The sequence below is a fragment of the Carassius auratus genome, chromosome 22 (assembly GCF_003368295.1).
Source record: "Carassius auratus strain Wakin chromosome 22, ASM336829v1, whole genome shotgun sequence".
In the NCBI taxonomy this organism is placed as follows: Eukaryota; Metazoa; Chordata; class Actinopteri; order Cypriniformes; family Cyprinidae; genus Carassius; species Carassius auratus.
Genome location: NC_039264.1, coordinates 10,170,217 through 10,197,805, shown reverse-complemented (window position 1 = coordinate 10,197,805; position 27,589 = coordinate 10,170,217). Strand labels below are relative to the sequence as shown.

General features: G+C 36.9%; 2 protein-coding genes across 3 annotated transcripts; both read right to left on the bottom strand.

Moving 5' to 3' along the window:
* Positions 1 to 975: 975 nt before the first annotated feature.
* On the bottom strand, positions 976 to 20,536 carry gkap1 (G kinase anchoring protein 1). Its single transcript, XM_026197651.1, has 12 exons — positions 20,392 to 20,536; positions 19,667 to 19,901; positions 7,574 to 7,735; positions 7,415 to 7,492; positions 5,120 to 5,252; positions 5,021 to 5,049; positions 3,574 to 3,717; positions 1,930 to 2,016; positions 1,762 to 1,825; positions 1,616 to 1,686; positions 1,455 to 1,532; positions 976 to 1,305 (listed from the first exon to the last, which is right to left on the bottom strand). The coding sequence occupies exons 2-12, from the start codon at positions 19,892 to 19,894 to the stop codon at positions 1,264 to 1,266; spliced, it is 1,116 nt and encodes a 371-aa protein (XP_026053436.1). The 5' UTR covers positions 19,895 to 19,901; positions 20,392 to 20,536; the 3' UTR covers positions 976 to 1,263.
* Positions 20,537 to 22,066: 1,530 nt separating this feature from the next.
* On the bottom strand, positions 22,067 to 25,552 carry qng1 (Q-nucleotide N-glycosylase 1). Of its 2 annotated transcripts, none has more exons than XM_026197652.1 (5): positions 25,406 to 25,552; positions 23,851 to 24,193; positions 23,502 to 23,758; positions 22,601 to 22,796; positions 22,067 to 22,373 (listed from the first exon to the last, which is right to left on the bottom strand). In XM_026197652.1, exons 2-5 carry the CDS (start codon positions 24,185 to 24,187, stop codon positions 22,144 to 22,146), a joined length of 1,020 nt encoding a protein of 339 aa, XP_026053437.1. In that variant the 5' UTR covers positions 24,188 to 24,193; positions 25,406 to 25,552; the 3' UTR covers positions 22,067 to 22,143. The 2 variants fall into 2 exon arrangements, with proteins under 2 accessions (XP_026053437.1, XP_026053438.1); XM_026197653.1 differs by lacking the exon at positions 25,406 to 25,552 and adding an exon at positions 25,105 to 25,254.
* Between the last annotated feature and the right edge of the window lie 2,037 nt (positions 25,553 to 27,589).

Here is a 27,589-nt window from a genome sequence, read left to right as displayed (position 1 = left end):
TATGAAAGTTTTTTTTTTTTTTTTTTAATAAATAACATAAAAAAACAAGTTAAAAAAAAATCTTTATCAGTTAATCCTGAACATTTCTGAATTTTAGCCAATGCCCGAATACGCAAGTAAAATGAGAAGAGTTTATTAACTAAATTATTAATATTCATTAAGAGTTGTCGCCACCTACCGGCGCAGCGATGTAACTGCAGAGAAGTGTCCCACACTGACAGCCTGTCTGATATTACACCAGTACATTCTTTGAAACACTTATGAACATTAATATAACGTGAACTTTTTCTTAAGCAGATTTTTTTTAAAGTCCATTTGCAACCGAACGTGTAAAGCATCCAAACGACAGATTTTCACTAATTCAACATTTTCATTTTTAAAATATTTATAATCTATGTACACATGCTGCATATTTCAGATTTAAAAATTGGAAAATAAAAATACTAAATAGAATAAATAAAAAAAACGTAAAATTATTTTAAAGTTAACATTAAAAAGGATACATTTATACAGGATTCAAACATTCTTGCTTTGTCATTTCTTGTTTTTATGGTTAACAATAAGTCATTATAATTTTAATGTTGAAACAACAGTTATTACTTTAACAGAAGTTTTACTTCAAGCATATAAACCCATTTTCATGTGTTTATGAAACTCCGTTAAAACATTTAAATCACTGACAATGTGTACAGATAAATTGTACTTTCAATGTGCTTTTAAAATACCAAAAATTTATCTTAACCCCTAGGCTAGCATGCATATGAACATGAAGTATAGTGTAATTAGATCAGATGTAAAGTGACAGAACGTGTCAGTTTCAACCATAATCAGTGTTTCTGCCATAAAGTATTTCCTGCTCTAAATATTACGGATTAAGAGTGAAGTAAACAGCGAACACTGAATGCATTAATTGCTTAAAACCTACTTGACGAGAATGAAATAACAGTCAGTCTCATGCATAAACAACCACCACACTTTGAAAAAGTAGATTAGCATCTTTATTGAAACCAAGAACTCAGGATTGTATGCCTTTGTTTCATAGTTGAGAGAACAGAAGTGGATTTATTCTACAGTGTAGACGCAGAACTTGTCACGAGTCACTGTGATCAGGGATACAGAAGTACAGTAATGAGCAGGAGAATGTGTGTGTGTGTGTGTGTGACGGAGAAGAGTGTGTGTGGTGTTTCAGACAGACATTAAAGACATTAGCAGCTTGACAAAAGAGTTGAAACATTCAAGCTGTCTGTCCTCTAACATGCGTCTTCATCCGTCCCCGTCTGATGCTTTTTTACCCTTCCGGTTCCCCTGCAAAACAGTTTTTATTCGTTCATGTAAAAATATCTATTTGAAATGTAAATTACTGTAATGCAAAGAAAAAATGTGCAGATGCATGCTGATTTAAATTCAGATTCGATGTGATTGTGACAGTCCCAGCAGGTTTGGATGTTTTGTACCTGATGTTTGGGTTGCTCCGACTGTAAGCCCTTCACTTTTGACCTCTCTTGCTCCAGAGCGGTGTGTAATTGTGTCACCTGGAAAGAGGAAACGCATTTTGTTCCCCAAAAATATCCCAGCAACACAACAGTGATTAAGTGTTGGCTGTGCAGACACACACCTGCGAGGACAGCTCTTCTTTAATGTTCTGGAGCTCCTCCACCTGCAGCAGGATTTCAGCTTTGTCCTTCACTGAATATAAAGACAGCTGAATAAACACCAAGAATCAACGCCGTATGCCAAGTGTGTGTCATATTCTGCACTCACTCTCTCCCTGTTGAAGCATTTTAAGCAGCTGAGCGTTTCTGGTCTTCACTTCCTTATATCTTTCCTGAAAAAAGACAATTAGTAAACGCAAACTCTTAAATCACAGCGAGTTGTTCATTCACCAAGTCCGCTGCACACGCACACTCTCTCCACATCACAACGTCTCACCTCCCACAGCGTAATCGTCTTTCTCAGCTTTAAAAGTTCCTGGTCTTTTTTTTCCAGTTCATATTTTAACTGCTCCGTTCTCACGTCCTGGGGGTGTTCAGAAAGAGGACAAGAATAAGAGTTTCTGCAGGGGTTTTAAGATCAAACTTAAGACCTGTTTAACACCTGCTGGGCTGGGCAATGTCTATAGTACCTTAGTAAACTAAGATTAGAGTAAAAAGCTTAATTTTAAGTTCAGATAAGTTTCAACAAATATAAAACGCTTTATTAAATGCTAAGATTTATATTTCAGCCTTTAAACCGCAGTCAAAAGTTATTAAACATTATATTAATTTGAACAATTCTAATCAAAAAATATTCTATATATAAATTTGAGGTATGCGATGGACAAAAATATGCAATATTCTGGGACTGTGTCGATAACTGTAATTAGATAATATTTTGCTATAGATTGTGTTTTTGTGCTGATATCTTCTCTCTTCTTGTGCTAACAGCTGACTCCTGAATGTGTTGATATTCTTCATCTTCTGTGAGGCAAGTTCACTGCAATATTAGAAATTAATCATTCCCAACTAGTTTTATGGCCATTTTTACCTTTAAGCCATTTTTTCCTCAAAGTGTGCACCATCTTTTGAGTCAAATTCTTGCATTTGGGCTCTTACCAAGCAAATGAAATCAGTATCAACAAAATGCATCTAGGAAACACAGAAGCTGTGTTAGAAGTGTCCTTTAGATGCATTTACACACCGTTTAATGCAGCTCTGAGAGACATGGAACATTTAAAACATAAATAATGATTTTAGTTTTTCAAACAAAACGTTGAAAACTGATGTCAAACCATTTATAAAATGAAAAGGTATCTTAAATGTGAGATTAAGGGGACGTTCACATATCGTGCCTAAAAACATGTGGAAAACGCTAGGCGCACCGCTTTTTCCTTTTTCCAAAGCACTCGGGCAGAAGCGCCCCATGACGTGCCTCTGCTACAAAATTTATTTCAAAATTGCAATCCTTATACAGCTATGATCAGCTGTTCCTTCATCTTTGCTGAGTTTTCAATGTTGTTACGGGAAAGGTTGAAGCTGATTGGTTAGTTCTTGTCACATGACCCGCGGTGCGCTTGCATCATTTTGAAAAGTTGAGATGTTTTTAACTCGATGCGGTGCGGACGCGCCTGGAAAAAACGGGCACGTCGTGACCGCGTCGCTTCCATTATGAGGGCGCATGCAGCGTGCCTACATTGGAAATAACGAACTTGCACGCGCAAAAGACGCAAAATGTGAACGGCCCCTTAAGGGAGTCATTGCGTTTGAACCTTTTTTAAAGAAACAAAACACCGTTGTGTCGTTCAGAGACGTAAAACAGCGCTGTGGCTGTGTTTGGAATGATTTATTTTGAAGAAATAGAGCAAAAATAGGAAATACAGTGTCTAAAACATAAGTTTCTTAATATTAACCCCTTTCTAATATTATATACTGGATAATATCAAGTCGCACAAAGTTAAAACAACAATTGCGTTATTATTGCAGTTTTCGCAGACCACATCCTTATGATTTCTAGATTTTGATAATGCATGGTCGCATTGGTCTGAACTCTGAACTAAACAACAGGTGGAGCGTCGAGCTCGAGAAGCGTGAATCTGACCTGCTCCTGCTCTGAGGAGGTGTTGACCTCGTGCCCGGCGCTGTTGCTGAACTGCTCTCTGCGCTTGTCACGCTGGACGATCCGGCTCACATCGTCCTCCAGCTGGTGGAAAAACTTCTCTTCACACAGCGCTGGATTCACAGGCTTCGAAAGATAAAGCAGGAAGATGAAACTGCAAATCATCAGCATGTGACACACTGTGAGATGCTTCATCACAATCCCACAAACGTTTTGATGCCAAGGGACCCTAAAACTATTACATCCACATTTATTAAGTTAGTAGAGGCTTTTATGCAAAGCCATTTATAAATGAGGAATATATGATTTAACAAATGTAATAATAGCAATACAAAGTTTCAAAGTTAGGAGGAATAGTTATAGTGAAAGCATTCAAGTCAGAAGGATGCCATTAAGTGCTCATAAAAAATAAATAAATAAATAAATAAAAAAAAAGTATGCATATCCTAAAAAGCCTTTTTATTAACTCAGATAAAATAAAAAAAATAAAAAAGAAATATTACATGAAAAACATGATTATGATTAGTAATGTTGCCTTGGAAAGCAGGTTAATTAAAGGAAGATAAAAGGGATAGTTCACCCCAAAATTTACATTACTCCATGATTTACTCATCCTATGCATCTATGACTTTCTTCTTTCGGACGAATACAATCAGAGTCATGTTAAATAATGTTGCACATAATGCAATATAATTTGCACATAATTTAATATAACTCCAACTGGATTCATCTGAAAGAAAAAAAGTCATATCCACCCATGATGACTTGAGGGAGAGTAAATCAAAACTATCCCTTTGAGCTTAGCCACTATTGCTAAATCACTAATACTTATATTAATTTAGGCTAAATGAAAAATAAAATTGAAATAAAGGCTAATAAAAATGAGAAGGGCACAAAATTTATAAAACTACAATTAAATAAAAGCCAATTCAAAATATGAATAAATACATCAGTATATAAATAATACAATAACACCATTTAAGATTTATACAGAGTAATTTAAATTACGAAAAACAACGTTTTCAAAATTAAGATAAGACAAATAAATTATTAATATAAATAATACTACAATTTAATTAATTAAGATTTGTATAATAATTATAAAAAAATGCATAACCTTTGTCTTTGGCATGATGATAATAATAATAATAATAATAATAATAATAATTCATTAAAAAATAATCATTATCTGTAGAACGTTTATTCTGTATTAAAATCGTTTAACTCATTTTTCGATTAATACAAGATGCATAAACTAATTTTTTTTTTTTTTTTTTTTTAAGTAAAAAGTTATCATCCAAGACTAGTTTTTAGAACATGGGACATCAAATTTAATCATTTTGTTAACTTTCTTTTTTCGAGGCCCTCTGAGTGTCTCCGTTCCTCAGAGCAGCCTGCTCTTGTGTGTCCATCTCCATCTCTCACTCACCTCTCTGTCAGGCTTCTTGTTCAGCTGATCTGTAACAGAGACAGTCAGTCAGAGTCCGAGCAGCAGTACAGTAACAGTGATCGTCTCTGATGTTCTCACCCACACCAGCCTCCTGCTGGAAGTCTTTCAGAGACACAGTCACACGTTTCTCCTTCCCCTGCTGATTCTTCTTCCGGTCCTTCTTTCCTCCTGCTTTAGCTTTTGGGGATGCAGTCTCTGTTCTTTCAGCATCCTTGAGAGATTATAACATTACACATTAAAGAGATTTACAGCCTTGTTGGATAAAGAAAAGAAAAAAGGAAAATGCTAAAGAAAGAATTTAAATGGCTGATATTATTGCACAGTATGGTTGCACTATAAACTGCATCACATCATATTAATTTATTAAAGAGCCCTTGATTCCAGCATCTCACTGTAACCACAAGAGGGAGTAGTCACTTGTCACTACACTTTAAAAAGCAAGAAATGAACCTCCACAAGTGTGAACATTGAACGTTTTGGCAGTGTGGAGATATGAACAGTAGGCTGGTGCTAAATTAAAGCAATTGAATACCTATAATTTACATTTCTTCCTTGTATCATCCAGCTCTTAATACACTGGGTTTCTTTCTTGAGCATCAGGGAATGCTTTTACCGTTTGAAACAGTTGTGGATGAGTCCATGAATACAGTCATTGTTGGTAAGAGATAAAATACATAGAAGATGCTGGGAAACCAAGAAATATCTGTTTGTTTTGGACAGTACAAAATAAAATACTAAATAACGTGCCATTTTTGAGATTCCTCCTATTTTGTTCAAATCATTAATATTTTGCATATTCTGCATGGGCTGTGTAAACGTATGAGCAGAACTATCATCACTGCTGTTTTGCTGCTTAATATCGTTTTAGAAACCGTGATACATTTTTTAGGATTCTTTTATAGGGCTGTAGCTATCGAATATTTTAGTAATCGAGTATTCTACCAAAGATTCCATCGATTAACAGAGTAATCAGATAAAATGTGTTTTTGCTTAAAGTGCAATATTAATTATGCAAGAGAAAAGACTCCTGGGTCTCTTAAAATTAACAACTAATACTAATTTTTTTTTACTTTTTAAATGCATAGAATGCAATGCATACATCAAAAATAAACATTTAATTATTACCCATTGTTTCTCTGTCTGTACTTGTACTGTGAACAATGACAAAGTTGACAGATGAATTAAGTGCATTTAAGTGCCATTCAGTTGGGGTTTTAAATAAAGCATTTTCTGAGATGCACATTAAATACCAAACATTAATTTAATTTATTTTTTAATTATTGAAAATTACAACTTAACTTTTTGGTAAACAAATGGGATTTACCATTAAAGATAAAACATGGAAGAATAAATAAATAATAATGTTAGATTATTTTTTAGTAGTAGGCTATGTACATTCTGCTGAACAATAGAAATAAATCTCTGGCAAAGACTTGTCTTTAAACTAAACCGGACTTTTATTTTGACGGGTTGACATACCTTTACAGTTCTGAGTATGTGATGTGACACTAGTTTTACTCTAATCAAACGGTCAAATGCTCATGAAGTGACTGTCAGAGCAGTTCTGGAGATGTTGTTCATGTGTTCACATCTTATTTAGTGAGACAGCAGACGATGAAATTAATCGCAAGCGTCACGCGCGCTTCAGTTTGTGTAAATAAAGGAAGTCACGCTTCTGCTCCATTCATTAACAGAGACACACAGAACATGGAGGATTTATATTTAAATAGACTGTTCCGGCTTAATTTTTACAGATATTAGTCCATATTGTGATTTGATGTAAGTGCAATGAGCTATTTTTGATTAATTCATTCAAAATTTGGCAAATTCCGTGCCATTCCGCATTAAACTCTAAATTACGTTTTTGTGACTGGATTCCACAATTCCCTCCGTGTTTTCTGCATCGCAGGAAATCATAGGGCCCTGGTTGTGGTATGCCAGCTCTATCTTGCAATGGACACACCACGACGTTCTCTTTACGTTTGCCCGCGCTCTCAAATCAAAACACTGCTGACTCCTTGCAGTATGAGATTTCGGACGCAGCGCTTGTGTCTCCTTCTACTTTGTGGGTGACATAAAATGTTGTGTCACATTAAAAAAATAATTGCAAAAGAACCTGACATGGGATTTAAAATAAATTAAAAGAGGCTTCGAGGCAGAGGAATTTGCCTCAATCATTTTTTGTAATCGAGTTACTCGAGGAATCGTTTCAGTCCTTCAAAGTTCACAATAACTATATTTAAATTTTTATGTGTGAATGAATAAATCTCTTTTTTTTTTTTATAACATTTAAAAACCTCTGAAAATGTGATTTTACTTTTAACTTGACACAACATGACATTTTAGAGTCATTCAACTCTCCAGATATGGTACCTTTTTCTGTTGCTCCAGCTCCAATTTACTGAGCATCAAGGCCTTCTCCAGATCCGCCTCATACAAGTCACTGGTCAGCTGGGATGAACACAAACATGAAGATGTTTGCATGTAGCAGGAGAGAAATGGGCCATGTGAAGGTCAGATTCTGAGGTTTACCTGCTCATCTCTCTGTTTCCACTCCTGCCAGTTCTCCTGGGGCTTGGAGCCGCGCTGGACCGCTGCCGGGGTCATCAGATCATTGGCTAAATCCTGCAGCGTGAGTGTGGAAGGAGGTGCTGCTGACTTCTGAGGGATCTTCTTAAAAGCAAGACTTCTGAGCTGCAGTTTGTAATGACAAACACTCTGTTAGCAAGCATTTAGCTGATGGCTTTACCCAAAACAGAACTACTACAACACGCTACCCTCTGTGCCCTCAGGGATCCTATAAAAATCAGCTCTAAATCATCATCAGTGCTAGATCCAGAAACAAACATGTACACAGTTAGAGAACAAAATACAAAACAACAAGTAGATGACAGAATCACTACCAAAGAATGATAGATATATAAAAAGGACAGATAGAATTACATACAGACAGACAGACAGATAGATAGATAGATAGATCTAAATAGTTAACTAATTGCATTAGATATTGGTTTCTTCTTAAATGGAAAGTAATGCATCAAGTTACTTGTAGGCTACTTTATCTAGGCTGGGCTTGCTTGTTTGTTTTTAACTTAAAAAAAAAGTTTCATTTTGGGCAAATGTTAACAAAATCCTTATTACTCGTATATAAAATACTGTGGGTATACAATGCATAGCTCTTGGATGGTTCAGGGGTCTCATTTATTAAACTGTATAAGTGTTCGTAGGCACAAAAGCTAGATTTTCTGTATGCATAAAAGTCTTCAGATCTATAAAACCATGCATACGCTAGAACCTGTGCAAAAATCGCTTTATAAATCCCAGTCAAGGGAAGGCTGTGCGTATGTGCATTTCCACCTTAAACCAAAATGGTTTAAAGTTGTTCTCCAATATATTTTAGAATAGAGTGGATCTCATTCTTTTACACTGGCCAGATAGTATTTCAAACAATTTTTTACAATTTAAATACAAGTAAATGTTTTCAGTTTTGCTGATGAACATCTTTTAGCTATTTTTAGTGGAAACCGATAGGCCCATATTTAATGCAGTGCAAATACAATTGTCTGATTCAGCAAGACACAAAGTATTTTAAGGAAACGTGCAAATCTTACGGTTTTCTCCTAGTTACTATATATCCTTAAAATATAGTTCCATTATGCTGTTGGGATGTCTTCACACGACATCAACACCTCCGTCCAGCTGCGGTTGTACAGTGAGCCATTATCATTGGTCCTATACCGGATAATGGACCGTTCGACCTCTGAATCCTGCAGTGTCTGCTATAATATCATAGTGCGCATCATTGATCATTTATTGTTCTAGCTAAAATTTTTATCATAACATGTGATCTGTAGTTTAGTTTAAAAATTGTAGCCTATTGTTCATAAAATTATGTAATAAAAAAAGTTAATTCAGTGCTTATCTCCATTAATGCGAGGAGTATTTAACGTAAAAGTGTATATATCGACATGAACAGTTTAAAATTGTTGTTTACTTCATTACTTTTCTCACTCCAGAAAAAAAAACAAAGAGTTTGTATGCATGGTCTAGAATGTCCGTATGGTACATATTTATGCCAAGTTTTTTTTTTTATAAATCGCAGTGTGCATGGAAAATTGCCTAAGCATGTTTCTATGCCCATTTTGTGCATACACAACATTTATAAATGAGACCCCTGATCATGTCTTTCTAATAGGAACTTTTCAGTTAGTATCAGTCAATCTTATTCTAAATCTGCTCCATTGAATTGTGGTGTTCCCCAAGGTTCAATTCTTGGTCCAATCTTGTTCTTACTGTATAAGCTGCCTTTGGGTTCTATTTTTCAAAGGCAAGGAGTTTCTTTTCATTATTTTGCTAATGATACTCAGATGTATCTACCTTTACGAAAACAGGACAAGATGAAAATCACATCTCTACTAAATTGTTTGCATGAAGTTAAACTATGGATGTCAGCAAGTTTTTTTTTTTTTTTTTAAATGAAAGAGGTCATTTAGTTTGGAAACTCTGAGTCTCAATGATTTTGGGAAATCGGCCCCATTCCATAAATCGGTAGTTAAAAATCTTGGGGTTCAGTTTGATGTCTCTCTGAAATTTGATAAACAAATTCAGGGGTTAAATCTGGTTTCTTTCATTTGAGATTATTAGCCAAAGTAAAACCGTTTCTGTCAAGAAGCAATTTTGAAAAGCTTATTCATGCCTTTATTTTCGCAAGACTGGACTACTGTAATTCTCTATATGCAGGTGTGAGCCAAATCGCTGTTAACTCGCTTACAACTTGAACTACTTAGCATAAAGTCTTAAACAATCTGGCAATATTTAATTAATCTTTTAGTCATACACAAACCTCAAAAGGAATCTAAGGTCATCAAGTCAGAGGATTTTAGATGTCCCTAGGACAAGATTATAAAGTGGTGACCGGGCATTGCTAGTGGTGGCCCCCAAGCATTGGAATAGCTTTTCCTTAAACTATTACCTAAATTAAGCTCTTAAAAAAAATAATAATAAATAATTTAATTGTATTTATTAGAGTTAGCCTTCGGCTCAGCACATTGACATAATATGGCTCTCCTTTTCTATGATGTCTGTTTTACTTGCTTTTAATTACCCCTTTTCTTCCCATGTTGTTAGGAAGTTATTTTAGCACTTCCGTTTCCATCGACCCAGAGTCTTTTTTTTAAATGGGATTTTAATACTTTCACGTTTTATTCTATGACATAACACACCAGTCAAACTGTTATGTTTCTTAAAAAAGATGGTTGCTAACAAGTTGCTAAATGGGACTACAGGTGCTGGCAGAGACATTAAATGTCATCACACCCAACAATTCATCATTTTACAGTATTTTCCAGTTGTAGTATAATTTGCAATACAATTAATTGTAGAATAACTCAATAGTTTATAATGTTGGCCAGCAATGTTTTTTAGATTTGCCCTGAAATCCTACTGATGCGGAGTCTCTGGGTTCATAAACTATTACGATTATTCCATGCAAACGTAAACACCACATATAATGGCTTAGTATTTTGTTCACTAAAAATTATTTTAATCTTACCATATCCACAAACTTGCTCGCTCTGTTTATTTAATAGATTAAATGCACTAGAATTTTATTTAATAGTTTGTGGAGAAGCATTTTTAATTAAAATATTCATATTAATCAAGGATTTAATGACATTTAATGCACCTTATTTCGAAATGTGCAGAAATGTGTGCTTATGTCCTTTAATAATAAATATTTCATTTATTCACTATACTTTTTATTATTAATGTCTCTTCAGTTTAGCTCTATTTTTGGATTTATTCCAGTTTATATGAAAAGTTTCATGTGGCGTAGATAAAAAGAGTAAATCCTTTTCACTGAAAATGTTGAAAATAAGTTTTAAAAAGTTGTTGGAAGCGTGACTGTGGTGACGCCGAAGGCGAGCAATCGTGGGGCTATAGTTCGTTTATAGCCTAAGTTTAGCTTTTAAGTTCGGTCACATTAGATATAATTGAAGTGCATAAACATTCATATTATGAAAGGTCTTTTTTTTTTCCATTTAAATTAATAGATCTACATATTTGGAAACAGGTGCAGTCAAGTCCCTGGTGTCAGTCGCAAATATTATAAAAATAATCTTTGTGAGGATGCCTGACGGCAGCTGGTCTTAAATTCTTTAGACACCGCATTCTAAGCTAATTTAAAACACTGACTGAAAACACTAACGGAGTCCTAATGACATTCATAATTGGTCTGACAGTAAATCTGCAGAATGTTCTAGTTAACTTGTACGGATCATCATCAGACTTCAGAATCAGTTCTCGCTTATTTTACGGTCATTAGATTTGAGACTGGACGCGAAATGTACAGTACAGAGGTCACAACACCAGCAGCGTTGCAGCTGATGTCGAAAAAGTCCAGCAGTGCATGTATATTTCTAAGCCACCTTCTGAATCAAGTGTGCCTCAGTGATAATTTTTAAGACTAAAATATTTTATTTGCACATAGACTCTGATTTCTGCAGTATAACACAATTGAATGCAGAATTTTCACAGCCAAGCAATCCTCAACACAGGCCTGGTCTTACGCAGGTGATGGAGTAGTGTTGTCACGGTACCAAAATTTCAGTATTCGGTACTGATAACAGTGAAAATCCACGGTTCTCGGTACCAATTTCAGTACCAAAGCAAAACACAAAAATATGCTAATAAAAAATAAAAATAAAACCAATGCCATTCTTTATACTTCTTTACAATTGTGTTTAAAGTTTTTCTACAAGTTATATAATTCTGAAAAACAGTAAAACAGTTTCACCCAAATTTAATATGTCTTTAATTTATGAAATTTAAACATTTTGTTTTTGGTAAATAAAGGGGATTTGCTATTAAAATTAAAACATGGAAGAACTATTTTGATTTATTTCTTTAAAAAATTAAGTTTTATACATTTTTTCAACAGTAGTAGCAGTATCACACATTTTACTGAATAATATAAATATTTCTAGCACAATGCCTTTATGTAAAAATTAACTTTTAGGCCTAATGAATGCATATTTGTCATTTTAACTGAACTTAAGACTGGTGGTGATGCTTAAGATATTTTTGGTCATTGAGGGTTTCTGTAAAAAAAAAAAAAAAAATTGTAATAGATCATATTAATTATTATTAAAAGATAATACTACTACTAATTCTACTATCATACTCATGTATATACAATGCACTATGAATTGATGAGCTTCTGGGTTCATGAATATTAATCACGTTGTCTGCGTTCGGTCAAACTGATTTGCTGAAATCAAAACAGGGACGGTACTATTCAGTGCCAGCCAATGAAATTGCCATTTGCGCATTAGCTCCGCCCACTACCAAAGTAACCGGTATGTCTTCTGCGAGACAATCGCTAATATAGAAACAGTCTGACTGTCTGTCTATAGACTGTTGCTATAGAGACGTGCACTTAGGACTACACATGTGCACTGCCTGATCTTGGCCTGAAAAATAAGAACTTTATAACACTATTTTAGCAAAAGTAACATTTATGATACAGCTGTTGTCAGATTTCTTTGGTGATTTCATATCTGAAATTTAATTGTAAGCTTAGGGAGCAGTTTTGGAGAATCTGATGTTTCCCCATTCAAATAGAAAGGAGTTGCACTTGCAAGCCAGAGAGGCATTTCAAAGATGGCCGCCAAGTAACATGACTTAAAAGGTTTTTGTCTAAGTTAATAAACTTTATGAAAATATAATTTATGCAATTTGTATTGCATTGAACTATTTTCATAGTCTTTAAAATAAGATCTTAAAGGATTTTATATTCTGTGGCTCCTTCGTGTGGACAATGTGATTATGACCTTCATCTGTGAATCACATTAAAATAAATGGATATTTTTTGAAGGATTACAAATGGTTATTGATTATTGATAGTACACCCACATTAAACTCAAATTCACTGATTTGTGGGATCATATTTCATGCTTTGACAGTTTAATTTTCAACTTCCATGTTTTAGCTAATGATTATGACGTCACTTTTTAAATGGTTAACAATTGAATTGTCCTGCTGCCAGCATTAACAGTGGGATTCAGTTAGTTACACCATTTGCCATTTATAAATGCTGATGAGTGCGTGACAGTTTATAGATCAGGCCTTCCTGACTGACGCAAATGTATTGTGTTACACAAATTATGACAAACTAATGAAGGGTAAGGGTTGAGAGTAACCAGACATCTACCATGTAATGTGGATGAGATGTGCATGTGTTATGGGGTGATGTGCTCTGAACAACATGATTGGCTCAAAGGTCAGAGTCTAGCCTTCAATGTATCTTTTTACATATTATAAAAAGTTGACCGAGTCTGTGTGTTATCTTTTTGCACACAAACTCAAGCTGTGTGTAAACCAAATCATTCTTTGCAGTGAATTAAAGCAATAAAAAGACAAAATTCAGTTTGGTTTTTCATTCTCAGTCTCTACAAATTGTTACTGAATTAGAATTTCCACAACAAACTTGGGGACGAGTGACGGGATTCCACAGCTGATCGTCTGGGACCTGAGCACGTTAGTTGGCTGATCACCCTAGACCCAGAAAATTCCAAAATTGGGTTTCTAATTTGGTAAATTGCGGTTTAATATTCCTAGACCTTATGGTGCAAGTCCAAGCCACCCCACAGGTCGCCGGTATGTAAACGGTTTTTTCATGGGTACATGGAGCTATAGCTTGGTTTCGCAGATACACGTGCAACGAGTTTTCACAGGTACGCGTACGTTTTGCCTGTACGTGAAACAGTTTTTTCACCGGTATGTGAAACAGGATAGTTTTGCAGGTACGCGAGGCTGATTTTTCGCGGGTACAGGAAACAGACCTGCAGGTAAGCAGGACAGGGGTGATAAGACTTTGTGCGAGTAAGTGCGAAGCCGCACGGTGGTGACGACCAAGTGTGAGGTAAAGAGGACGCGCTCCAGGTAAAGTCGAGGATTGCTTGCAGGATGGGGTCTGGAAATGTCAAATCTAAGATCCATCTTGATGGTTTGGACAGTCCAATTTACAAAGACATGAAAAATAAATATGGGAAATAATTTTGGAAGTCATACCCTGGGTTGAGATTTTTGGTTTTCCAAAAAAGAAAAGGTACCTTTAGCATAACAACCCTTAACAATATAAAAGAGAGCTTGGAAAAATGTGAAAAATTAAGAGAATATAAAAAGCGAAAAACAAGCACAAAGACAAGTTTTAGAAACTTTTTAAAAGCACAGGCATGAAGCAGCAGAACACGGAGAACCATTTTGGAAAGAACTGAAAAATGATAGTTCTGTAGAAAATGCTGACAAAAGAACAGATTATATGGTCCAGAATTCTTCTCTTTATTCCCTTAGAGACTGCGGTGTGCCAAAGTGAACTTTGAGCTGGACTCCTGGCTTTACCCTTATCGACAAATGCCACAGCAGCACCAGATTCAACCACCACAGCTGCCTCCATCCTACAGGGCAACTGCATCTACACCGCAGTCCTCGCCGCCCGACGAAAGACAAGCACAACTTCAACAGCAGAATCATCATCCAAACCATCTGCTCTGCCACCAGCAATGTCATCGGAATGATGAAATACTGCATGGCCAGAGTCAGCACCAGATCTAAAGCTCATGAGAGAGTAACACTGCAGCCGGACAGCCTAAACGAGAAGAAACTGGAGGAAAAAGTAGAGCACGTCAGAGCTTTCCCCCATGATTTAAGTGACTGGGCTGAATAGAACTGTGATGGTCTCTCAACCATGGAACGAGAAAGACTTTAAACAGGCAAAACAAAGCATATCATCAAGCAGTTGAAACACTGTGTCAACAGATCAAGAATGACTTTCCAGTCAGAGTGAACACCACCAAAATCACGCAGAAGAGCAGAGGACAAAGACTGTCTCAGACTGATCCAAATGTTTGCTTTTACTGGTGGAGAGGGGACATTGAAAAATTTCACTGTGCACATTTGATCAACCAAACGGTGGCTGGACCAGAGAAAGCAGAGGCAGACTGACAACAGAGACTTTCACAGCAGAAGCTGGAGAAGAAGGAGGGAGTCGGAAGCAAAGTCCACCAAGGCCAAGCAGCACAAACAGATAAGTCTGAAACACACACATTTTATCTAAAGCTCACTGCAATGAAGAAAGTTTGCTTGCTCATGTTTCTGCTCACTGCAACAAAGATGCTTGCTTATATTTCCACTCTTAGAAATATAAGCAAGCATATTTGGAAATTGATAAATCATCTCTCAACAAGAACATAGGCACATATAGTCATCCAAATAAATTAGCTTATAAACAAATGCCACAGATTAGATTATAGGTTAATGGAGTTGAAAGGGCTGGTAACTCAGTAATTTGAATGGATGAAATCGATCCAATTCCAAAAGATTAGAATGGCATGAACTTTAAGCAGTGTTTACTGTCAGAAAACTGCCTACAAAATTTGTAAGAAAGATTTAATGTGAAACTGGGAAGGGGCCAGTGCCAAATTCATACTTTAGCCACAATCCAACAATCACAGTTGTATATTTATCAGTGTAAATGGAAAGATTATGAATTATGTGAAAAGCTTGTCAAGGCTGCAAAAGACCCAATTCTGAATTATGCCATTCTCTGATTTACATTGCTCACCACATATATCGTTTGGAAAAGATTACATTTTAGAACAAAAATGGTTTCGTGTACAGAAATAACAGACCTGAAATGGTTAATCGAGACATAAAATAGATCCGCCGTTTCTGTTGAGTTGAGAAATGAACAGCAAATGTTGTTAGATGTTGTTCGATTCTCTTCCACGTTTCATTGTCCAAAAAGAACAATGACAATAGGGAAGGTTTATTTGTAAAAATATGTATTTTTTTTATGTGAATTGGATGGAGACAGCATAGGGAAAGGTTGAATACAATCCAACACGGTCTGCATACCGAATGTGTTTGCACGGGCTGCTGTTAAAGCTGTATGTACAGTCTGTGTGATCGATGACACAATGACAAAAACCTTTATCTCAGGAGAGGAAGTAGAGACTCACCCAGTGCTCAAAGAATTCCCTGAAACACTTTCGGCTTTAACCAGTTCAAGTCACTCCAAAGTCTGATTACAGACCCTGTAAACACCAGTTTTTTTTTGTTTGTTTTTTTATCATTAAGAGCAGCTGGGGTAATTGTGCTCCGTGAAAATTATCCTGCGAGTACACCTATTTTCCCCGTTAAAAAGATAAAGAAAAATGCAAGCAAGATACTGTCAAACTTTTACAACTTCTGGCTGCTGAGGGTCATAAGCCAGTTTGTCAAAACTGCAGTTTGTAAAAATGGAGGTGACAAACTGACCTGGATTCCAGAAGCAGAGAAACCATTTCATATTATTGCTACAAACATCACCAACATCGGTACTCCCAGACCCAGAGAGAAATTCTGTACGAACGGTTGATGAGAGAATGGGTTTCTGCGCAAGCGGCTGAATTGGTAGCATTGACGGAGGCTTGCAAAATTGCTGAAGGACAAACAGTTACCATTTATACAAATTCTTGTTATTCTTTTGGGGTTTGTCGTGATTTGGGGGTATTGTGGAAGCACAGGAAAGTCTGATGGTAAAATAGCAGCATTGTTAGAAGCAAACGCGTAACACATTCCAAAAGTTATGATTTATTTGTTTTTAGGTAACAAGTAGGCTGATACCACAGCAAAGGACGCAGCGATGAGAACAGAACTTTCTTTACCTGTGTAACAGTTAACAATGACTAATTCACACTCCCCTCTGATTATCTTACAGCTATGCAAGCTTTTGCCACAGCAGAGGAGAAGAAACAATGGGTGAAGGCCGAGTGCAAACTATCTTTGGCTGAGTGCCGAAGACATATCTGCCAAAACACTATTTCAAACACTATGCGATACTTCTACATGGCCTAGATCATGAGTAAAGGGGAAATGTTTGATAAGCTAAATTATATTGGTTTACAAAGGGATTCACTTCCTTTGCAGACAGGTATTGTCAATCATGTATGATCTGTGCCAGAAGCAAAGTGGACAGAGGGCAAATTCAATTCACAGGTTAACAGCTAGAGAAGTGAATGCCAATGATGATTGGGAATGGAATTGGTTTAAGGGTTTATGGCAGAAAGAAGAATACAATGGGTTAATTGCCATCTCAGCACTGGCCATGATTTTATTTGTGCTGTGTATGTTGCCTTGTGTAGTGGGAATGATTAGAAGAGCTGTAAATTCAATCATGAAATCTTTAGTAGCTCATCAGATGTTAATGTATAATGTCTTGTGTGAAAGTAAGAATAATGTGAGTGCTTCTGATGAAAATGATGCTTGCATATATGTTAGGAATGACTATGTTCCTTAAAAAACTATGCAAATGCTTTTTTTTCACCTCTCATGAGAGTAATGGTGTTTTAAATCTTTAATTTACATGATGTAAACTATAAGGGTAACGCGCGCACAAATTTATCTACATTTAATCAATATAAGTGATCTTGCATTGATTGCATTAATCTCATTTAAGTATCTTTTTAAACACACTAAATAAGGTAGTAGATATTAGAGCTGCACGATTAATCGTAAAAAGATTGTGATCTCGATTCAGACACCCTCTAGATCTCATTTCTAAATGACAACGATTCCCCGAGTCTGTTAAACCTTTGACAAAGTCTGACCGGATCATACAGATCCGTGCTCACATTGCCGCTGACACAGAGAGATCTTACCATGTTTGGTTAAGAAACATCTTCACAAACGGTCTTTTCAACTACACAGTATTATTTCTGTCTTACAGTCATTTAAATTATCAAAGAAATACTGGGATAAAGTTTATAGTTCAGATATAAACACTGATTTATATATGGCAGCGATCAAAATAGAGCAAATCCCCTTTTGAATGTACCTCGCTTCTCCTTGAGGCAGATCATATCTGGGATCTAAAGTCTGTAACAATTCTTGAAACCCATTCTTCTCGCCTGATTGAATTGGCAACATGGACCTTGCAATAAAACTTGTTACAGAGTTTATAATCGTTTTCCGCTTTTTTTGTCACATGGTGTTTTCTTTGTGAATGTTTCTGCCAAGGACTGTTGTGTCTGTTCTTTATTTTTATTTTACCGTGTTTGTAGCAGCAGTGCTGTTTTGTTCAGCATGAAGCCTCTCGTACTCTTCAAACTGTGTTGTGTGCATTGTACGGAGATGATGGAAGAGGTTGGTTGTGGCACTCTGCTATACTCGATGTGCATGCGACAAATACAGATGGGCGACTTTTGTTGCATCTCCAGACTAAAGAAGCTGACCCGCACGGCACACTGTAATGACGTAAGATGTCAGGGGCACTGAGTCATTATGGGCAGTTCACCGTATTAATAAAAATGTTTTAGTTTGTACTAAAAAAAAGTTTTTTCAAGAAGTTAAAAGAAGCCCTGTTCGTGTTCGGAGGCTATTCAGGTGAATCTCTTGGGAAAAACGTATTCAATCTTTTGGACTCATCAATTTTCTAATGATGCAATCACAAAGCTCGCCACTTGAGGACGCCACAGACATTTAAGAAAAACGTTTTAACTTCAGACTTCGGTTTTCAGCAAACAATGCATATTTGCCTTTTCTAGCAGCTATTTTATTAATCGTACATCGGCTTTACTCTAAGTTTTTTGGATTATTGCTTCAACTAAGAAACATCATAACACACAGGTAAGCACTCCGTGGTTGTACTGCAAATTAGTAGCAGCTTACTCATTGAGGAACGATCGTGATTTTGTACAAAAAAGTTTTTAAATACAGTCAAACAAACCCCTACTACATTACTAAAATCGCTACATATAATTGTTCAGAAGGTTATAGTGTGCGTTGTTTGTTTTCTCTTTAACTTCCTTCAGCTTTTTTCATGTTTGGGAGGTCGGATTGTTACAAATTATGAAATATTCGATATCCCAATTTTGCATATCGTCCAGACTACAATTTTGTTATTATCGTCTAAACTATATGTCGCCCACTCCTAGTACCAACTGTGCTGTCAAGTTAGCAATACTGAAACTGATGTGTTGTGTTGTGTGTGTGTGTGTGTGTGTAGGCGCGATCACCTCAACTGTTTCCTCATACCACCAGCAGAATCAACTTGAAACACTTAGTCTTTTTAATAATGCATCACTGTATAAAAGGACACACAATGAAAACAAAACTTTGTGCTTTTGTAAATTAAAGAAAACAAATAGGAGGTGGCTTTCTCCCATTTGAGTTTCCTTTCTGTGAACAAATTAAACCTGTAACAAAATGAACTGAAACTTAGGATATCTAGGCTATGTTAAATGCCCCACTTTTTCCCCCTAGTTTATCTGTAAACTAAATCAAATATATTTTAAGAATTTATTCCTTGTATATATGTACTGCAGATTATACATATTAAATAATGTAATAATAGTTAGTATTTTCACATCTAGGTGGAAACAATTGTACTAATATAATTGTACAACTTGTACTGTCTGTTCAAAATAAATGAAAAGAAACAGAGCATTGTAGATTTGTTTCTGTTGTAGCGAAATCGTGTTGAATCGTTACCCCTGAACCGAGGTACATATCGAACCGTGACATCTGTGTACCGTTCCACCCCTGATAGATAGATAGATAGATAGATAGATAGATAGATAGAGTCACCTCATTGGCTTCACTCTGCTGCTGTTCCTTCTTTCTTCTTCTCTTCTCTTTCTTTTTGTCGTTATTCTGGTTGGTCTTCCCGCTGGGAGATTTCCCCGAGCGGGGCTTCCCTGCTCCACGACCCGCCTTGGGCTTCCCCGCATCCGAATCAGACTCCGAGTCCGAGTCGACCTGCAGCAGAGCGAAGCGGGACGCCGTGGTGGGCACCGAGATCAACGCCGATGCCATCCTGAACCTGCCGAGCACACGATCAACACATCACGTCTGATTCAGCGCTGGCGCAAACACTGATTCACGGCGACAGCGGTCACAAATCAGTGCTTAACAGACACAGAGGAACACATGTGAACATGCATAATTAACTGACTGACACAAATAAAACCAGATTTAATTTGCATTGCAAATCACAAATCTGTTTGCTGTCGAGTTACTTGTATTGTGTATTAAATGACCGAGTGTTGCTGTATTGGAGGACGCAGCGTTTGCTGAACAGCAGCTTCCATATTTAGGCTTTTCTAAAGCACTCATATATATAACGTTACTTCGGTTGTATTTGATACCCCGAATGTAGCTAGCTTCGACTTTTTTTTAGCTCGCCAGTGCTGAACACAAACTAATAAACGCGTGCTGTCGCTGCCTTTTGTCCTGAACGTGTTTCATGTTCATCAGTTCGTCTCGCGAAACTTTTTAAACCCGAGCACGAACTGAACCAAACAAACTTTCACCTGTTTAAGATTGTCGGTATCCTCAGCTAACGTTACGTGCAAGTAGAAACTGCGAGCACACACAGACGAGAGTATGGCGGCCTGAACGGACACAAAGCTTCGAAGCTCTCTTTGTGGGGAAACGCGGTCCGATAATAAAGGAGTCCGGGTTTATGGAGCAGTTCTCACTCCAGGAGGCGCTCTGCGGCTCAAGAAGACATCAGTGTGTGTCTAATAATTATTTCTACTATGTCCACTAATAATTATTTAATTTTATAAATGTAAATACATATACAAAGTACGTGGCGCAGAAATGTATATAGCGCTATCAAATTATTATCATTTTTATCCAGTAATCACAACTACTGTGATTTGTCTGTCCTAATCAATGATGAGAAAATAATTCTGTTATATATATTAATTACTCTTAGAATGAGAAACTCATTATAGGGCCTATAAGGGTCTGTTAATGGTCCAAAGCGTTTTAAAAATATGCACAAGCTCTGTTGTATCGTCTGTACTTTGGAAAGTGCTCTTCACACTTTTAATAACACTGGTTTTAAAAGATATTTTAAAAACTGATCCTACAGAAAACCATTATAAGTGCTGCCTTTGTTTCTCCCATGATATGTGTCAGTGTTTTAAGTCTGTGTTGTTCTAATGTTTTTTGCAGCATATTTTTCTTCCATCCTCACAGAGAAAGACACCCCCTCTTTGTTATATTTATATAGAGAGAAGTTGGATTTTAATTGGCTCTTGTCTGTTCTGTGTGAGTGAGTCTCTCTGTTTTTCTTGCAGGCGCATGGAAAGGCCCTACCGTACATTCCCATCAGGTTTGGCTGTGCAACCTAACCGTGAAGAAAGGAGATAAAAACAGTTTGCTCTAATCATCATGGGCATACGTTTTCAGTAGAGAGGGGACTTCAGTCAGTCAATTAGTCCATGCATAAAAGGTCGGCCTTCTTGTTATCACATGCAAGAGAAATGCCTTCTTACATCTCGGTTGTGTAATTGTCATGGTGCACTGCTCTGCACTGATCTACTGTATGTACATGCCGAGGATCCTCTCCTCAATATCCTCTTGCCAGCAATCTCAGAAACAGAGGTACAGTGTTGCTGGGGCGGTACATTTTCAAAAGTTACACTGTTGTACTTATTAGGTTCTAATATGTACAAAATGGATATTTGTGTTATGTAACATATTGTCGGTTTGTGTCATATTCTGAGTCCGCATTTCAGTTTTTATTTATTGAGGAATACTGAATCTGTTTTTGTGTAAGTGAGATGAGTAAATGCAGGTTCACATTCAGTCTGATCTAAAACCATGTTCACACAGCGCCTCTGCACTCACTCCTGATTTCTCTCTACATGCGAAAAAAAAAGGGAAACCAAAGAAGCAATTTCTTGTAAATGTAAAAAGTAATGCATTACTTTACTAGTTTGAAAAAAGTAATCTGATTACTAGGGATGCATGATAAATATCGCACAATATTTAATGCGCATCTCGTTAGTAAAGCGTGCGTGATTTCATGTGGAGCAGCATTTACTAGAGCCGTTGTTCATTGACAAGCTATGCAAAACATGCGCAAACTATGATCTTGGGTTTTAAATGCTGCTCCACGTGCAATATTTATCATGCATCTCTACGGATTACGCAACTCGCGCATCTCTGCGTTACCCCCAACACTGCTCAAAATGACCGTTTTCACCTCATTTTCCTGACTTTATTTGATGGTATAAACAGCATGATACAAAACAGAACTTCTGTTCTTGTCAGTAGTAGATGCAGCGTGTGTGGTGTATCGGGATGTGCGCCATTTCTCTGTGGTGTTTTTTAGCATATGGCCACAGGTAAAAGTCAATTAGTGCAGAGTTGATGTGGCAGCTCTTCCCGTCTCTCTCCTCCACAAGCTTCCACAGATGCTGCCGGATTCTCTCCACACACCAGATGGAGCAAGCCCTGATCTCCACCTCTCTCCTCTCACCTGAGCTCAACAGTTCACCTGTCGAAGAGGTCACAGTCACTACAACAATACTGATGAGATTGCCTGTCTGCTATTTAAGATTCATACCCGTCAAGAAATGACCATATTCCACCCAGCAATTGAAATAAAGTATAATGGTGGTATTTTTATGCATATATTTAAGCACATTTTCCAAATTTGTATTACTGTAATAAAAAAAAAAATTCTAAATTGTAATGTTTTACATCAATTTTATCTCAACAAACCGTTTTTCAGTGTCTCCATAAGGGCATCAGAGTAGCGTAAAGCGCCGAGGTACACGAGGCCTTGTGGCACCCTGTAGTCAGCGAACATGGTCAGGAAGTCCAGGTTAGGGATGTGTCCCTCTCCTCGTGCCTCCATGATGCCCCAGAAGTCTGCCACAAGGATCTGAGCTCTCTTATAAAACGAGATCCTCTTACCCTGCAATATCAACAAAATCAGGAGGTGAAAGATAATATACTTCAGCTGTGAATTTAATGCAATGTTTTCAGATGCTTAAGTGTTAAGAAACCAAGATAAAAGTGTCTCTATACAAGTAACTAAAGGGGTCTTTTATTTCATTAATATTATTTTTCAAGTCCTTTTTCCCCATTACAATCAAGCACACTTTTTCTTCACAAGGAATCAAAAGTGCATCTGAGAGCTCAGCTAGTTTTTAATCTAAATCCGTCCTTTAAAGGTAGCGTAGGTGATTTCAAAGAGGCTAGCATTAGCAAGCTAGCTCTGAAAGCATACGATCCCACCCTCCCTGCAGATCACTCTCCAGAGCCACGCCTCCTCTAAATCACATGACCAGAGACTAACCAGTGACACGGTGAGAGACGCTGTCAGATTAGCTCATGTCTCGTTCACCGGTGAGAAAACATTAGAGTACAAAGTGCATCATATTACAATAATAACGTCTTCCATTCTCGCTTGGTCTGCAATAGAGTAGCGGTGATGATAACGGATCATGTGTGAAAGAGGTTTGCAAATACATACATTGACAGTCAGGCAGGAATTTGATTGGATGACCATTTAGTGATTGCTATTAGCGACTTTCAACCAGCATAACAAAAGATGATTTAGATCCAAATCCCCCTGCCTTTTAAAGGCTAAACTAAAGTAATACGTGAATCTTTTCACCTCGTACATGGCCTCGTCTCTGTATGACGGTATGTTCTCCACAATGTACTTCACCATCTTCTCTGCATCGTTCTCACAGTGACCGATGAACATCCGGAAGGATCCCCCGCGCTCCAGGAGCACTCGTCCGGCCTGGGTGAGGGCCTGGTGACGCTCTCGCAGCATCGGCATGGGAGTCCCGCTGTCTGAGCGCAGGACCCTGGCCAGCTCGGCCTCGCTCATCTGAGAGAAGTACGAAGGGCTTGTGATGGGCACTCCTAAATAAACACAGCACACAGTCCATATAACCTTCTCATCAAATGCAAAGGAGAGCGATACAGTTGAGAGAGACCGAGACAGATCCGGTCACCTTCATCCATAGCTCTGGTCACAGCAGCACAGAGAGACATGTATCCTCGATAGGTGTTTCCTCGACACACCACCTCACACTGCTGCTCCTCTCGCTCGGGCCAGAAGGAGAAGTTCATGGTGTCTGTCACAAACACCCAGTTGATGGCTTCATCCGAGTCTGGCGAAGGGGCGAGAGGATTCATCTTCTTCCAGCCGCTGGCTGTGAACTCCTCGCTCTCACGGAGCTCGTAGATCATCTGCACCACACGCTTCACTCCATCTTCATCCACGAACACATCTCGACTGCGCTCGGCCACAAACTGACCGGACTCTCGAGGGGACAGTGGCTTCTCCATCGGTCTCTGTTTGAATAGAAATGTCATTGAGAACTGAATAATTCCGCACTGCATACTATTGAAACAAACGGCGTGAAATGCTACGCTACGATCGTCAGTGTGTAGTCACATGACCTCATTAATGCACATTTTCATTGCACTGCATTGCATCGTGGGATACAGTAAACAGGCTTCATCTGGATACGCATACCTACTGTATAGTGGGCGAAAAACACTAGGCGCACTACACCAAGAATGTGAAAAGACTAGTATGTCCAGATTCAGTATTCTACTTCTGGAGAGATTATGAAGTCCATTCTAGAGACTTATAATTCAGATCTGGACAATATGTCACTCTACAATCATAATCAGAAATTATATTTTGCATATAGATTATTAAGCCTGTTTTTAGGGACTCTGTTGTTACATTATTTCCACATTCCACCAAAGCCTGTGGTTTGCTATAATGCAGAAAGACTAATTTGGACAAATACAGAAAAAAATCTAATGGTTAAATACATTAGTGAAGCAGGCCTTGTACTGCTGGTATATGTTTTAATTATTAATGAATGAGTTTCATAATATAGTGCATTTAATGTACACTTTTCAATCCCATGAGGCCACGGGAGAGCATTTTGTGAGGTGACACAACATGAACTTGACAACATGACCAATTTACTCTAGTACGGCTGAGTCATATTACACAAAATAAAACTTGATAGAACATATTTTTTATCAGTAAAAAAATAAAAATAAAATAAAAAATAATATATATTTTAAATTAAAATATAATTTCAATCAAATGATACATTAAAAATGTAGATACTGTAAAATGTAATTTACTCTCTTAATGTTAATTTTCTAACGAGTGTAACGTTAATTGTTTCTCTCTTTCGAAACTAGCATTTTGTCACGTGACTCGCTCAACTGTTACTTACTGAAAAGTCTTTTGTCCAAAATCGCCGCGCAAATGAAAGTCGCTGTGAATCAAGCAATACTTTACTTTTCACAGCCGTTTGTGGTCAATGCTCATGTCTGCTGAGAGAACAGTGCAGGAGGTGTGTGTGTGTGTGTGTGTGTGTGTGTGTGTGTGTGTGTGTGTGTGTGTGAGAGAGAGAGAGAGAGAGAGAGACTGCTCAAAGTACACTGGGTCGCATATCAGCTGCAGATATTACAGGCTTTCCTCCTCGTACGTAAAACACGTGATATTAAATCTAATGATGAAGTGTAAATACATACGCGCTTTGGCCTTTGATATCCGTGTTGGGCTAGAGACTTTCTCCCGCTTGTTTTATTGCTAAAAAGCTCCCATCTGCATCGCGTCAAGCGGATCGTGTGTGTGTGTGTGTGTGTGTGTGTGTGTGTGTGTGTGTGTGTGTGTGTGTGTGTGTGTGTGTATGGCCCTTCTGACTTCAAGGTGACTATATATGCGCAGAAAATGCGCAAATATACGGTTTATCGAAACGTTGCAAAGCGTTCAAGCAAATCAAAATTCGAAGATCATAAAACAATAATAATAATTAGTTTGCATGTATTTCGAGAACAGATTATATTTTGTAAACTATTATATAACGCGGACCATACACCAGACCTTATTGATTTGGACATTTAATTGATAATGTGTCATGTAAATTTGTAAAGAAAGTACATGATAGAAGAAGTAGGGCCTATGTTGTTCAAAATTAATATGAAGTATTAAAGGGTTAGTTCACCCAGTTCAAACCAGTTTCAAACACGGAAGAGAAGACAATGCTGAATAAAGTCATAGTTTTTGCTATTTTTGGACCAAAATGTATTTTCGATGCTTCAAAAAATTCTAACTGACCCTCTGATGTCACATGGTCTACTTTGCTGATGTTTTTCTTACCTTTCTGGACATGGACAGTATACCGTACACACAGCTTCAATGGAGGGACTGACAGCTCTCAGACTAAATCTAAAATATCTTAAACTGTGTCACGAAGATGAACGGAGGTCTCAGGGGTTTGCATGTTCTGGCTGTCAGGGGGACTCTATTAAAAATACCAGATAAACCTGTAAATAAATAAACAGGTAAAAAGTTGATTTTCTCCATATTGGGTCTTTGTGACCTATACTACACAATTTATGCACAAGCATGCTATAATAAAAATTATCAGACAAAATGATAAAGCTGATAAAGTTTTCTTTATCATAAACAAGTCATCAAGATTACTGTGGAGCAAAGCGCAAAAACATCTGAGGCAACAGTTCAACCTTTCACACTTTGCATTGCGTGGATACTGTGTAGACAACAGTAAGAGCACAGGACAGAAATGACTGCAACTCTTCCAAGTGTTGTTCAGTATTATTTACATGAGTCTGCGATCTTTAAAACCCTTACTGAGATGCAGAGGTGTAAAATACTTGAGTAATTTTACTGGATTACTGTACTTAAGTATTATTTTTGGGGATTTGTACTTTATTCAAGTACAATTTAAACTGACTACTTGTACTTTTACTTGATTACATTTCTTAAGAAAAAAAGTACTTTTTACTCCTTACAATTTTATTTCATCTTGAAAAGTACATTATATATTTATTTTATCGCATGCACATTAAATATGGTATACAGGAGCTCAAACGTGTGTCGTGAGATGTGAGAGCTAATGATCATTGTTTTTTTCATGCAGCAAACACACATTTCTACTTAAATTATGACTTTCATCAGCTAAATGTCTGGCTTCAAAAGTTCACCATCAAATCTGAGGAAGCATAGCAAAGTTGCGTTTTCTTGCTTCAAAAAGTTTATTCATTATTTGTTCTGTTTTGATAGAGACATTAGTTATGTAATATATTAGCTGAATGCACAAAATTGAGTGAAAATAAAATCAGTGATGAGAATTTAAATACAATTAATATTTTTGTGGGATTTATTTTTAATTAAACGTGACAAATCTCCAAAAAAGTGTTTAAACAAACATTATATGCTAAATTAATTGTAATTTATGTTTAGTGATGTTCTCAGCAGGTGGTGAATAGGTTGTATTTACAATATGTCACTATATGAATCATTAAGTAGGAATTAGGACTGTAAGTGGATATTTTTTTAATCTTAACAATTACATGCTTTGCTCATTAATTCATCTAATTAGTCACAAATAATTATCAATATTTGCTAAGAAAAAAACTCTAAATGCCCCAAATAAACATTTAAAAGATTAATTGTCATTTTAGACGTTGAATAGAAAACACAAACAAAGTGGCCTTTAAAACCGTTAACGTTGTATGTTTTAATTCTATGACTCTCCTCATTAATTCAACACGTTCTTTATATATTTCTGGAATATATTTCTAGCCTCTCCATCACATCTTGCTCTTTAAAGAGATAATTCATCCAAAAATTTAAATTCCCTCAAAAATTTACTGAACCTCTGTCATCCCAGAGGTTTATGACTTTCTTTC